Source organism: Ambystoma mexicanum, chromosome 6q (genome assembly GCF_040938575.1).
Source record: "Ambystoma mexicanum isolate Mex_15411 chromosome 6q, UKY_AmexF1_1, whole genome shotgun sequence".
Taxonomy (NCBI): domain Eukaryota; kingdom Metazoa; phylum Chordata; class Amphibia; order Caudata; family Ambystomatidae; genus Ambystoma; species Ambystoma mexicanum.
In genome coordinates, this window is record NC_090937.1 from 126,055,896 (window position 1) to 126,071,730 (window position 15,835).

General features: G+C 41.8%; 1 protein-coding gene across 1 annotated transcript in view; it reads right to left on the bottom strand.

The window, feature by feature from the left end:
• The window catches only part of SMARCAD1 (SNF2 related chromatin remodeling ATPase with DExD box 1), a 1,912,998-nt gene that overhangs the window by 1,302,963 nt on the left and 594,200 nt on the right, over positions 1-15,835 (bottom strand). Inside the window, exon 8 of the mRNA XM_069630562.1 lies at positions 3,834-3,918. Coding sequence (XP_069486663.1) covers positions 3,834-3,918 — 85 coding nt within the window. The remainder of the gene's footprint in view (positions 1-3,833; positions 3,919-15,835) is intronic.

Genomic DNA, 15,835 nt, shown 5'->3' on the forward strand with positions numbered 1-15,835 from the left:
ACCTTGTACTTAAAGTGGTACAACATAATCATGAACTGCAGAAACATCCGATGCAGCTGGAAGATGGGGCCATGCAGGCACGCATCCTTGTGGTCTAGGGAACTCATCCAGTCCCCTGCTCACAAGACCGCTATGTGCATGGGAGTAATCATCTTGAAGCTTTCGAGCGGTAAAGAACGATTGAGAAATGCCTGGTTCAGGACTACCCTCAGGCCAGCCTGGCTGTTCTTGGGTACCGCAAACATGTAGAAACCCGAGCCCCTGTTTGACTGAAACTGGTTCCACTGCCCTGGTTTTAGGAGGATGGCTCAGGGGCAACGCGCTAGTCTTGGAAGCAAGACCCCGCAGAACAACATAGGTTAGATCCTTTGATCCGTGAATAGAAACCTCTGGGTATTAAGCGCGTTATAAATAACCAATTACAATTACCACCGCCTGCATCTCCAAGAGCATAAGGACCTTGCGTAAAAGAGCTGGGGACCCAACCTGATGAAGAGGATGGTAGAGGAAAAGGAAGAGGAAGACTGAAGCCCATGGAGACTATGGATAGGATCCAAGGGTTCTTGAAAAAGACACTTCCAGCTGTCCTGGAAAAGAGCCAGTCGGCCACCTACTGAGGGACCGTGACTTCACGGTTTTTTGGTGTTGGAGTCAGGAGCATGGGGAGAGGAAAAACCTGCACAAAGTCCTCTGCTGTTGCCTCCTGTTGTCGCTGGGCGACATGTCAGACCTCCGCATACTGCGGTCCCGAAACCCCTTGAAGCCGGTGAAAGCGTGGGGTTTGAATTTGGTTCTGCCCAGAGACTGGTGGATGGACTTCCGACCTGGCTTTGTAAAGCGGGCAAAGGATTTGGCGGTTTGAATTGAGGTTTTCTTCTTTGTCAACTAGTCATGAGTTAACGAATGAGAGGTCCATGCAAGCAAAGGGCAGATCTAGGATCTGCTCTTGAACGTCAGATGAACATTAAGTGGCATGCATCCACTCAATCCTTCTCATCTCCCCAGGCACAGCCCTCTGATGGCTGTGTCAATGTGGGAGATCGAAGACTCCATGAGGTCTTGCGCAACGACCCGGGCATCCGCCAGTCTGGCCTAAAAGGAGATTTGCCTTTCCAGAGGGAGGTCAGGCAAAAACTCAGAGCTCCCGCCACAGCTTCTGATGAGCCACAGATAAATGGGCACCGGCATTTGCCTGCTGCAGATGCAGTCCTGATATGGCATAACAGCGTTTGGCCAAAGACTCCAGGACCTTGTCTTCCTTGGAAAGACAACTGGAGGGGGCTCCCGAGGAGGAAGACAGACAACAATGGTTTAAAATCGAAGGAGGCACAGTCACCACTGAAGAATGCAGCCAAGGATGGGAGGCCAGGAGGATTGGCTCCCTGTCCGTCAGCCTGAATCTGCAGCCCAATTTCTTGTTCATCTGGGCATTGGGCGTTGGCCCTGGGCTTCTGCCAGACATTACTCGCCACCTGCAGGACATCCTTCTGGAGAGGGATGCCAGATCGGATTGTGGTGCACTTGCACATAACCTCTACTAGCACTCCCGACTCCTGGGGGGCTTCCTCGGGCAGAGGGAACCCCAAGAACTCCGCCAGGCCCTGAAGAAAGTTATGATGGGCCTTAACAGATACCGAGCGATCATCGTCCTGGGGGTCATCATTGCCCCCTCCTTTTTAACCGACAGAGGGTAGTCCGGGCCCTGGGACACATGCCGGCAGGGTCCCTCCTAGGTCCGGTGACAAAGACAACTCAACCGCTGTTGAGGGGGAGGCGTTGGTGGTACAGGAGACGGTGGCAGGGTCAGTAACACTGGAAGGGCCAGGTCCAGGGGAGGGACAGGCACTGGCAGCGCTGGTGGAACAGGCGGAGGACCCAGAGTAGGTGGCCAGGGAGACACCACCTCCTTCACTATATCCTTCAGGATCCCCGTCATCTGAGGAGAACTCATGAAGAAGAGGAAGTGCTCAAAGAAGCGATCCTCGCAAGTCACTGGATCCCTAGGAGCCCGCCCCCCCAAATAACTGGGCCGCCACTCATGCTCTGAGGCGCTTGCGGCATGTAGTAGTAAGGCTGTGATGGATAGATGGATAGATGTATCCCTGAGGAGACCAGAAGCCTGTACCATTCAGTCCGCTGCCGCTTCCAGAGGGAAGGGGACTGGGACCTTCTTGCAAAGGGTCATTCAATAGGCAACAGAACGGGGGTGCCCCGATTTGTATCCAAAATGGCCACGCAGGCTCAGCCACATGCCTATCTGCCATTTTGGGGCCTTGCACCACACCCTGGGGGGGGGGGTTGCAAAGGCCCCAAGCCACGTGCAGGCTCAGACATGGCAGGACACTTCCAGGGTCCAGAAACAGCAGTGTCGACCTCGGAGACCACTCAGGTAGGCACTGACCACTTGGCCGACTGGCCGGTAGCCAAAACACTCCTCACGACCTCAGAGCACACTCTGGTAAGGCTGTACCCCTTCTGCACCCGTGCCGGTAGTCGTACTGGATCGTGTAGAGGAATGACCCTTGCCGATCACCCGGCAATCCCTTACCCCTTGGGGTCAAAGAAGAGGACGAACTTGATTGTCCTTCTGAGGACAGCCTGGTAGGGCACCAGAGCCCCTTGGCTAGGGAACCAGTAGCCTGGACGGCCTCAGGTCTGCCCCCGGAATGCCTCCTGGAACCCATGCCTGTGGGTATCCCTGAGAAGGATTTTCTGCGCTGAGGTGCCGTGCTGAACATAGGGCCTACCTTGTCTTGAAAGGTACTGGAGACAATGTTTTTAAGCTACACCGGAGAAGTGTTGAAGATCTCCCTCCAATGCAACAACCAATTCTTAAATGTCCTGTGACCGTGAGCACTGCAAGCCACGCACGCGTCCCAGCAGTGGTTCGGCCCCAAGCACTCACGATCGAGTGCATGAGGGTTCTGAAGCCGGGAATGAGTGGTTGCACGAGGCGCATCTCATGAATCCTCCTGCCACCGACATGTGCCGGGGGAGGTGAGGCACCAAAGGGAGGTTAAATAGATTGAAAAACAAAGAATGGGGAGAAAGCAGAAAGTGTCTGTGCTGGCTGCCAGGTCTGACACCGTCCATGCAGAAAAATGGACTGAGGTGAGGCGATAAAGAGAGTAAAAAGACTAGGTGAGAAGGGAAAAAGATTCCCACTCACCTAGAGACAAGAAAAATAATTACCAAGTCCAGGCAAAATGTTCTGGGTTTGGCACAGGTCAGGAAGAGTATTCACACTTATGACAATCTTACCCAACACTTGTTAAGATACTTATCCCTAATGGTATGCCTAACATCTGCTTTGTCTATTAAGAACTCCCTGTCAAAGCCCATTTCCTCAGATTAAAAAACCACTTCAGAACACCATGAAGAGCATAAAAATCAATTGAAAATCAAGGGTGACCAAATAGGGTAGCTTTTGAAGGTGTCAGGGCAACTGAAGCAAGGAAGAACACACTCTAAAGTTAACAACGTCTTGTTTTGCGCACAATAGGATAAATGGTATGAAAAAAATGTTTTCCAGGCTTTTACCAAGTATTTGTAATTTGCTTAACTAAATCACGAACTGCTCACTTAAAAATTGTCAATGGTTTCAGCAAGTACTCCAAAATACATTAACAAAGAAACAATTTCAGAAGATCAGGAACAACGCATAAATACACAAGAAAGTAGCCCTTTTAAAGTTGACAATGGACGCATAAACAACTATTCAAATGAAGTTTGCTTGCCATAACAGGCAGGTTCTTTATTTGGTGCTCAATGAACTAGAACTCCAGCAAATAAAAAATTGAAATGATGCATTAAGCTCAAGTTAAAATGTTTACCTTCTTCGTCTTCTGCAAATAACTTCAGTGCCTCAAGGGCTTCATTGAAAGACCAGTCATGCTCCTGTAGAACTTCTCTCAGTTCCTGAAAAAATATAACATGTTTTACATAAATTATGGTGCATGTAGGACTAGAGCAAGAGAATGTGAAAAGGGCATTTTCTGAAGCAAATCTTCAGTTACGTGTTTCCTTGTAAATAAAGATGCAAAAGTTGCACATCCATCAAAAAATTAATAAATCACTACAGCCTTCAATGAAATTACTAGAGGTTGATATTGTATAGTTACTCACACCACACACAAAAAAGAAACAGAAGGAGCACAGAGGGGACAATGGAAAACATGGAGAATGGGGCAGTGAAGTGAGATTAAATAGAATTCACTATAACATAAGGAAGATTGTCTGATATGAACAAACGAAAGCACAGATCCCAAATGATTTGCTAATGTGAAGTAACCTCCTGGTGTATACCATGCAGATAAAATGAAATTGTTCTGTAGATTTCCCATTGGTTGAAATTGTGGAGAATATTTAATAAAAATGTGTCAGTTTATTGAACCAAACCTGGTATTGTCATTTCTATCATGTAAAAACCTCCCAAAACTTACAGGAAGGCAGATATTCCAGACATGTATTATGCACAGTACTACAGCACCAAAGTAATGACAAATATATGTATGCACCAGAAATCTAACCCTGCACTTTACCTTTGACATAAGTTGTGCATGGTCTTTCATCTCTGTATGGTACCACCCCATTGATACAGTTTCTAAACAGAAAGTTAACCTATGCACTCTCCATAATGTTATTGAGTAGAAATTGCTTTAATGCACCTATAAATTAAAAGCTTGTACGTATTTTAAACATGCAAGGAAGAATCTATCAATAGAGAAATATCCATATTTCAATTAACTAACATTGCAGATTGGCAAATACAAAGAAAATACATTGTTAATTACATGCTTCTGTAATGGTCCCTTTTTAAAGGACTACTAGAGTTCAGAATGCATGGCTTTTGAAACCGGGTTGCCAAGGTAAAGACATCTCAGGCTTGCCATCTGCCAATGCCAGCCTTTTCATCCATCATTAGATAAGCCTACTAGGCTCGGCTGTACCCATGGGGACAGAGGCCCATCTGGGGAAAAAAGGATAAATAGAAGGAAATACATTCCAATCAAAATTATGTGTTCTTCGGTTTTATGTCTGAGATTTGCTTCTCACAGAACAATGGATCAAAATACCAAGTTTCTTGCCAGTCTTCGATCTTCCTCTTCTAGCCAACCAATAAAGTGCCATCCGTTCCAATTTGTTTTCATGGCTTGGAAATCAGTGGAGCATGGCCTAAATAATTAATCCAAATATGTTAAATGTATAGGTAATAATAAATTAACATGATATAATAACCTGGTCAAATTTCATGATGCAAGGGCAGGTTACACACCCATGGATCCAGATATGGTTGGTCATTCCAAAAATGAACATCTCAGTGTGATAGAGGTTTGGAACAGAAGTTATGGTGGGGGGGTGTGGGGATTTGGTTCCTAATAATACAGTAGAACTTCCCCTTACCACTTGGCAAAATATATTAGACCCAGCCTAAAAAGGTGCGTTTTGCTGGGATTGTAATCAGAAGCGAATCAATGAGAAATTGTCCACTGAAAAATCACTGCGTCAAATGACACCGCATGAGAACATTTCAACATCTAGTAAACCAAAGCAAGTAGGGAGAGCTCTGGGATTTTGATAAATCTGCATTCAGGGGAATCCTGCCCAACAGGTGAAGTACTGAAGTGGCATAACATTTTGGAAATAGTTGGAATATCCCTTAAGAAGGCCAGTGTACATAGGAAACTATGCAGAAGCTTTGCCTAAAGAGTATTTCAAAGAAGAGGACAGCCGTGAGGCATAGCTGCCTGAGTGAAACTGCCTGGAACTATGAGATGTCATACCGGTCCTGAGACTTTACAAAACAAACCCAAAAGGGAGTATAACTAAAAATAACTGCAGTTAGATCTGTCCTCAGAATTCCTTTTACCAGATAGGCCACCGAATGGGGTTGGGCTGCAAGGCAAGCCATTGGGGAAGTGATTTTAATGTAGAAAGATCTAGCATTTCCAGAGCAGAATGCACATTATTTTCTGACAGTGACCAAGTAAAGGAAACCCTGTGTTTTCACAGGTGTATTTTGCCACTGGATCTGTGAAATATGTACAGCATATTCACAGTTCTCTACTTCTGACCTGTGGAATCCTTAGTTGTATAAAAATAGACATTCAGTGTACAGCCAAACCTTTCTAGTGGGATGGCAGGGAGATTAGTTTATCCACTTCCACATTAAAAAGACCAATGCAAACCTTTCTAATATCACTCAAAAAGGAAAATGCTCTGTATTAAGAGGATTTTAAATGCCAAGAAGGTAAGCTCCAATCCCCACCAAAATTAGAATTGATTATATGACTTTTAATGGAGCTAATATTTTGTGCTCCCTAAAAAGGAAAGCAGCTTCCCAAACACAACCCAAGATTGCTAGTTTAAACACATCATATTTTGTTTCTGATATAGATATATATATGTGTATGTGTATGTGTATATATATATATATATATATATATATATATATATATATATATATATATATATATCAGTGAAAAGAAATTATATATCGGTGAAAAAAACTTTGTTAAAGGGACGTTATGGTTCCACGGAAAACCGGAAAACCCTTGAAATTCGCCAGTTATGGTAAGCTAAGCAACCAAAACTCCTGCCACTGCCGTGCACTACGAACACCCAGGGCATCAAAGATGACATCACAAATGTCACTGATGACATCACATGTCTGACTCCCTCTTTTCTCCTTTACTGAGCATCTAGGCCAGTAACAGTCAGGAACTAAAAATTCGTACTAATAATTCATATTTAAGTACTATATTTGTAGAGTTATACTTCAAATATGTTCTTCCAGTAATTCACTTGGGGTTCACTCAATGCATATGAAACAAGCATATGGGAAAACACAGATTTGGAAAACAGCAATGCTTTGTGTATAAAGATAATCAGTAAGGTTATCAACACTTTCTTATAGTTCTGCCTTTTTTTTATTACTTTACTTTCCTGGATATGCTCATATTTGTATACATTGTATGCACACTACTCTCCTTAGGGTCCAGTCACATTATATGATAGTTATACATAGCGAAGTAGTAGCTTTGAAGCAGAGCAACCATTTCTGTGTATAAAGTTAAATCAGTTGGGGTATGAAGATTGGCTGGTAATACTGTTTACTTCATTTTCCCTGTACATGCTCATATTTGTATGTGTTGTTATTTGTGTTTTTTTTCGCATAATGCAGTAAGTGGGTGTTATTAGCTAGTTATTAAATGTTGCACAATAGACAAAACTAACAAAAAGCATTTATAATTTTACTATTCAACATGGTAAGATTAATAATATTGCACATCCATCATGTATGTTGCACTCAATGCCTATGTTTCCAAACGAGTAGCTTAGTATACTGGAAATAACCTGATAATAGAATGGTATTCCTATCAATGCATTACTTAATGCACTAAATACCTCATAATATTTATTCCAATAATCCTTCACACTTTATCAACATTACTATAAGAATCACTTGTACAGACTTTTCATGAAAAGTAAATGCACATGTGATGTCATCAGTGACGTCATCAATGACATTTGTGATGTCATCTTTGATGTCCTGGGTGTTAGTCTTAGTAGTGCACGGTGGTGGCGCGAGTTATGGTTGCTTGGCTTACTATAACTTGCGAATCTCAAGGATTTTTCGGTTTTACCTGGAACCCTAACGTCCCTTTAACAGTTTTTTTTACTGAATTTCAAAGGTTTTTAGTAGCACAACTTAACCATAACGTCCCTTTAACAATGTTTATTTACTGAATATATATATATATATATAGATAATGTAAATGTTATACATGTTGACTAAGACTCCCTTAGCTTGCATTCATATAACATAGAAAATACTGAACCCCCTGGCCCGCTAGTGATATTGATGTCTGCGGACCGTGCGCATGTCCGCGGTGACCATCAACACTATCCAAAAACTCAAGGGGTATCCTACATTATTGTATCATACAATAAAAACACCAAACATGTTAAAAAAGCACCACATAAATACATTACATTTAATAATAAATAAGAAGTGGAAACTTTATATGTAAGACACCAACCACCCACTGAAATAGCGTTTCCAATATAATGGAATATACCAAAACAAAATAAATATGCCTCCAACAGAATTACCTCACAGAAACTGCAGCAAAAAGCAAGAGCATACCTACACAGCAGTAACACCAAAAGTTTTTAAGTAACTAAGTAAACAATATTTCATATATTTATACATTTTCTGTATTACGTACACTAAAACAAATATATATATATATTTTCTTTTTACACAGAAATGTCCAGTACTTTGGAATGGCTGGAAGAAAATTTCCCACAAGATGAAATGAGTGAAGACAGTGATTGATACTAATGGTAGTAGACACAACATTTCTCTATATAAGCCAATTAATAACCATTACTTTATGTGTAGTTAAAACATTTTTTAACCAGACCATACAGACAATAAGTATAATATACCAAGAGAGACATTAGAAGATCCGCTGAAACGGATGGAACTAAAAATGGATATGTTAATGAAAAAGGTCAATCTTCTAAAACTGTTTGAGGACCCCATTAAAGAAAAGATTAAATATCACTGTCCCACATGTAACGGTTCCCGTTCTCCATGTCCCAGCCAACTATCCCCAAACACTCCGCAGCAAGAAAAACGTTACGATCAGACTACATCCCTTCGTCCCCTCCCATACATCATGTCCAAACCCCTAAATCCCCTGCATTTGTTTCAGTTTCTGCTTCCCTCTCTTTTGTAATTGTTATACTGTTAAACAATAATAACATTTAAGTGTGTTCATAGTATATGCCTGTATCTTTTTTTTTAAAAGCAGTTAGGGTGTCCGCGGACAGCGCGGGTGTCCGTTATGCCTGCAATTAACCAAAATGGGGGTGCCCTAAGGACCCTATACCTGTCCGTAATTAAAATGCAGGTGTCCTTAGAACACACAAGATGACCGCCTGTTCGCAATCACCCAAAATGGGGAGAACACACCCCCTGTTCGTAATGTCCGCAACCGGAATGAATATATCCATAGAACACATATCCCGTCGGCAAAGTTTAAACGCACATTAATTCTATTCGGGGACTTCAACACTGTTCGCAGAACACCCGCGCACATGCGCATCGCACACTTGGGTCATACGAACATCGGCCTGTCCGCAACTGTCTGCCGCACGTGTGTCACACTTTTAATTAGATCGGGGACCAGAACACTGTCCGTAGAACACCCGCGCCCATGTGCACAACCGTCCCTGCGCATTTGGTTTCCTGCAGACAGCCGTCCCATTCACGAACGTGTCCGCAACGTCATCATGTGACCGCACCCACGTTGAGTGTGTGTGCATGAAACATGCACCTGCACCCCTATAAAAGGCCACACCCGAGAGCAGATCCTCATTCTGTTTTTGGATTTCCAAGATTTACAACAGGACAATTGTGCAGGTTGCTGTTCTTGGTTCCTGGTTAATAACCTTACAGATGGCACACCAAATTGTTTCTGCTGCTACTGCCTCGGCATCAGCACCCCCATCCCCTCCACCACCACCAGGCCTGCAGAGGGGAACAGGCGTGAGGATGCAGAGGAGAGGGATGAAGAGGATGAAGAGGATGACGTAGTGAAGTCCCTACTACTAGCACTCATCGTGAGTCTTGGGTGTGGCGGTTATTTACCACCGTTGATGGAAAGGCAAAAGCTGATGCGAGCATGGTGATCTGCACTCTGTGCCGCATGGTGCGGAGTCATGGAAAGCCTGGTTCATATAGCTATGGTACTACATCAATGAAGCGACGCCTAAAGTCATTCCACAATGGGGCTATTCGTAAGGTTGTACCTTGCGATAAACGTAGTAGGTAGAGTTCCTCTGCAGCATCCTCCGTTTCCACTCCTGTCACCACAAAAGACACTCCCGTGGGACAGCGCATCCCCCCAGCTGCCGAACAGGCCATCCATGATGCTGTTGACCCTTACCTTTCGAAGGTCACAATATTGTACATGTACTGCGACGCAGTACTCTGCAGGGGAGAGAACCTTTGGAGTGCTTTCGAGACTGCGGTCAAGGAACATGAGAAGGTCTGCGACCTACCTCAGTAAGGCCCACCCTACATCTTCTACGTGCCCCTTCATCTTCCTATCTCCACCTGCCCTTTCTTATCCCTGTGGTTGGTGTCCCTTCCTTACCCTCCTTTCCTTGTGTGTCGTGTTTAAAAAACCCAAAAAAATATAAAATAACAAAAACAAAAAACAAAAAGGATCTTTTAAGAGCCTCCTTTCACAGTTTAAAAATAGAAGTGACAAATAAATAGTGCAGGGCCCTGTGCATTTTTTAGAAGTCCGCTGGCATTTATTTTTTGGGGGTGCTGCCCTATCAGAACCAATGCACTTTTTTATCGAAGGAAATGGTGGCGCTGAAAAGAGCCCTTTGTGGTGTTTTTTTGTGTTTCAAAAACTTCAAATGGTCAACACCTACTGCAAAATGGATTGCTGTAATTCCAAAAAAGGTCGCAATGCATTTTGTATATTTCGCAGAAAAATCTGATTGCTGGCATAAGTAAGATGTACTCCATCTCTGCGAAAAATGTGTGTGCTACAAAACAATGTTTTCATTCTGAAAAGAGGACATACCAACATCTCTCAAAAAGGCAAAAACAACCTTGTTAACATTATGCATGTTACCAAATGAAAAAGAACGCAACCACATTTGTCCCTGCGCAATACGGGAAAAAATTACTCTGGAGTTTGGATACATATCCATGACTTTCCCAAGTCCTCCTCATTGCAAATTGCAAAGACATTCCAGACATGTCCTAAACTGTTCCCTCCACAATGAGTAATAATGTCTGGATGACGCTGTGTCACATGAGAGAATCCAAGATGTGCAGCCACTCCACAGCGATCTGCATGCACCTCCAACCAATTTATGACCGAATCTCCCAAAATCCAAACAATATGCTTTCTGAAACACACAGCCATAGCCATCTGCTCTTCTCTCAAGAAAAAGACGTACTCACAAACTCTCTCCGTACACAACACACCCAGTAAACCTTATTAACCAATCCCTTGCTCTGCTCAGTCTCATTTGCATGCCTCTCAACCCCAAAATCCCCATATGTAATACGCACTGTCTGCGGACAAGCACTGTGTCCGCGGACAGATCGAAAAAATCTGAACGTGGGGAATGAAAATTTAAATAGTGTGCCCCATTTCCCCTTTGGGGTTGGCTCTGAAAAGAGCCTTTTTTTGTTTTCTTTGCAGATGCTTCAGAAACACCTTTTATTTTGTATTTTGGGGGGAGGGTTCTTATTTTCCTCCAAAAATCTTCACATTAGCTTCTCCAAAGCAACCCTTCTGTTCCAAAAAAGCATGGCACTTCCCATAAAAGATAAAGAAATGCCATCTTCTTTAAAATAATCATCATCAGAATCCATGTTCTCATTATTACAAAAGAACATACCAGCTCTAAGCATGAAAGCAAACATGCCTCGGTTGATTGCACACCTAGCAATATTTTTCTCAGGACAAAAAACAAAACTATTGTCCCATATTGCCTTAGGTAATAAAGCAGAAAAAATAACCTTGGCATTTGGAAGGACTTTCATGATTGATTGAATCAAATTTTGCAGATCTTGCAACAAAATAGGGGAACTGACATAGCCCAAATGCAAAGCACCACAGTACAAAACAACTACATGTGGACTGTTCACCCTGCCCATATCTCCGCAAAGTTGTACAATTCCCTGCACATTGAAACCAGGCACAGTGCTCCACACCACCTCCACTCCTTTAACATCAAAAGTGTTTGCTGCATTTACCATACTGCTCCAAACCATGTACAAACATATCTCCAACCACCAACACCCTGGCGTTCTCCACCTCTGCCATCTTCACTACACACAGCCTCTTTCAACACAAACCACAACCTCAATATCTGATTGGCTGATCCCTACAGTCCCCATTCCATGCTGGATTTGCAGAGAAACCACAGATTTCACAGGGCAGCCATTCTACCCTTTCCACTTCACTCTCTGCACCATTTCCTCATTGGCTATTGTTAGGCAGTCACACAATCATCCACCAATCACATCCAAGAACTCTACATCTAACTATCATCACAGATCAGCACTTTAGATGTACTATTGATCACTCTCAGTACAATTCGGCTGTGACTGCAAAGGACCTACATCAACAACTACTATAAAACTCCAAGATTTCTACTTGCAGATTCATGCACATACACATGCATGAACACAGACTACAGGTATGAATATTTTGTACACAGTAGATGTACAGCTCTTCTAGGAATACAATACATCCCGGGAGCATAGCTCAGCGGCAACATGCGTGCCTTGGAAGCAAGACGACACAAAGCAACACAGGTTCGATCGCCGGGACCGCACTTAGAAACCTCGTGGTGTTTAAGAGTGTTATAAATATGCTACTAAGGAAAAATAATTATGCAACTAAAAAACAAAATTCCTGTAACAGCGCCTCGATGCCCGCAGGCTGTGTGAACGCTTTAAAAATGTGAAATAAAAATATAAACAGAGTAACTGCCTCCTGTCCTGTATAAACTATAAAATGAACATACTGTCATTTCTCCCATCTGCCATGATGAAGTGTCAATTTCAAAACTTCCTGCTCTCCAAATGTTTGTTTAAACACACACCTATCTAAAAAAATATTATTTCAGATTATAAGATGGGAGAAATAACAGTATAATTATGAAAAAGACTGTCCAGTGTGTTATAAAATTACACGCAGCCAGGATGAGTACATGCATCTTCATTCAAGTACACAGACAAAATCAGTAGAAAGGCTCCCAGCTCAAACACCACTGCTTCTATATGAAATCCTTCTGCTTTATTTCCCACACCTTCACAAATGCATACATTGCATGCTTTTCTGTACAATCTCTGCCATTTACCCTGTAAAAATAGCAAAAAATACATATGATTATTTCTTCTAACATCCAGTAACATTAAAAAACCAAGTGTGCTCTATACGTTTACTATTCTATTCATTTGTAAAACATATTCAACTAAGAGATTCTAAATAAAATATACAGGAAGCACATATGCAGAGGAAAGTGCACATGCCTACTATGCTCAGTTGTAAGAAAACACTACTACTACAAAACAAAAAAACAATGTCTACATTAACAAAAGTGCTATAAACACACATTCATTAACGTCTTTCTTTTACAATTGCAGTGAAGACCACTCTCCTGAAAAGCAGCAGCGTCTGAAGTACGAACAAGAACTTAAAAGAAACCTACTCTTTCCATACAAAAAAGTAAGTACAATACTAACAATGTTCTAACTGTTATTCAAACACACTAGCATTTTAGTATTGTAGAACAAACAAGTGTATTAACCCTTTACCATTAGATGTAGTATTCGTGCTCCCCCTTACCAGTTGCATACTTTATATTGTAATAATTCAAGAGTCACCAGAAACTGGTCAATTTCAACTTTTAAATCCTGCTACAGAATCCAATATTTTATACCATTATACAATTGATCCTTTACACTCTAAAGACACTATAGATGATGCACTGGAAATGTACCAAACGTGACAAGCCAAAAGATCTCCAATCAGTATATGGGGAAAAAAAGTATAGAAGCACAGGCCCTTCACCTACTCTTTCTGACTGGAAAAGGAGGAAGCTACGATGATAGACCCACACTGATAACAGCATCAGAATATCGTTCTTTACGAATGTATTCTGACAACCCCAGATTCAGACAAAACGTGGAATACATATTCCACCTTCTCTTTGAAAGTGAACTAGCAACTCTATGATACGGAGTTGCACACACATTAAAATCAGGTACCCATGTTCAAAATATGCAAGCTACGCAATTATTTAAAAAAGTCCAAGAAAAAGATGAGGTTTTACAATCAAGTATTACAAATCTTTTAGCAAACATGGGTGGTACAAAAGAACACTGGTTCCGACATCACTGAGATGTACGCTGTATGATAAAAAAAAACCTTGACCCACCCACTTGGTTTGTTACATTAAGTTGTGCAGAATATGCATGGGAAGATTTACACTATTTCCTACGCATAGCAAACAAAAACAAAACAAACAGATATAAAAACACCAGGAGAACTCTGCTCTCTAGATCCTGTAAATGTATCAAGATATTTCCATCATCGCTTCATTGCTATGCTACACTTTATTTGTAATAAGACTGTTCCTCCCCTCGGAGAAGTTCAACACTTCTTTTGGAGAAAATAATACCAAGCCAGAGGAGCACCACACATCCACATGCTATTATGGATTAAAGATGGTCAGGACAGTGATGCCACTGTTTTGCAGTTCATCAGAAAATATGTCACTAGTGAAATCCCTTCACAAACAACACACAGTGACCTTTGTGCACACATTTTTAAATTTCAAAGACACAAATGTGGGAAATATTGTCGCAAATATTTTAAAAAAAGGGAATTACTACACCAAATGCCGCTTTGGTGTCCCTAGACCAGTTTCAGCAACAGATCAAGTAAACTTCTTCATGTCTTCAGTCAGCCATAGTGTCAAAGGTAAATCGCCTAAGAACACATATTACATAAAAAGAACAGAAGAATCAAAATACATCAATGATTACAATGCAATCATTGCCCTCCTATGGAATGCAAACATAGATGTACAGTACATTGCAGACAATTCCACTGCAGTTGCACGCTATGTCACAGCCTAATTAACCAAAGCAGAGAAAGCAGCTTCAGGACCTCTGGGATGACATATCATCTGACAAAACACTATCACAGAAATTGTACAGCTTTGGCATAAAAATGCTCTCTCAGAGAATGTGGCTGCTATGAAGCTGCAGACCGTTTAACCGGTACTGCCTTGTATGGAACATCTGACAATATTGTATGTCCAAGTCTTGGTCCTGCTAAATCTAGAAAAAGTGTCCTCAAATCATATGAGGACATAGAAACAATAGCCAAAAATGATCCCAACAGCCAAGACATTTTGAAAAACTATTTACTAGACACATACTACCCAAACAGGAGTACCACTTTGGAAACCATGATTTCTACCACGTAGCCCAAAACTTCACATACAAAAATATTAAACCAGATGAAAAGAAAGGTAGATACAGAGTTGTACATTGTGAAGGCAGCTTAGTGAAGTTTACCAAATGCAGCTTATTAATCATATCAAATTGTCATTATAAACTCCCCAACATAAAGAACTGTATTACATGTCCCTGCTACAACTTTTTAAACCATGGAGAAAAGAAGAAGAGTTACTGGATACATATGACTACTATGAAGACGCTTTCAAAGCAAATGAAAGGACTATAACAGACGTAAACTTTACACAGTACCAAACAATGTTGCACAATAAACAGCAACACGAAGAAGAACTCCAGGCCCAACTACAAGTGGACACTCCCGAGACTAGTCAACCTTCTGTAACAGGAAGCCAAGAACCACTTGGACAGCCACTAATAGCAAATGAGGCAGAATTAGCCATCACAGAAGTAGAAAACACCATGTGTCAGTATGAACAAGCGACAGAAGACTTTGCTGTACTGAAATCACAACTGAACAATGAGCAGCGTAGCATTTTCCAAGAAATAACAAAACAAATTGAACATGGTGTGCAACATGAAAATAAAAACTGTACCCGCCAAGACTACAAACCTATACTGCTATACATGAGTGGTGAAGCTGGTTCAGCCAAAACATTCTTAATCAAAATCATCAGCAAGTTCCTCCAACAATTGACAAACAACAAACTGTCAGCTGTTGTAATTGCCCCCACAGGTTTAGCTTCCTACAACATAGGCAGTGTCACTTTACACCGATTACTATTCCTTACAGTAGAA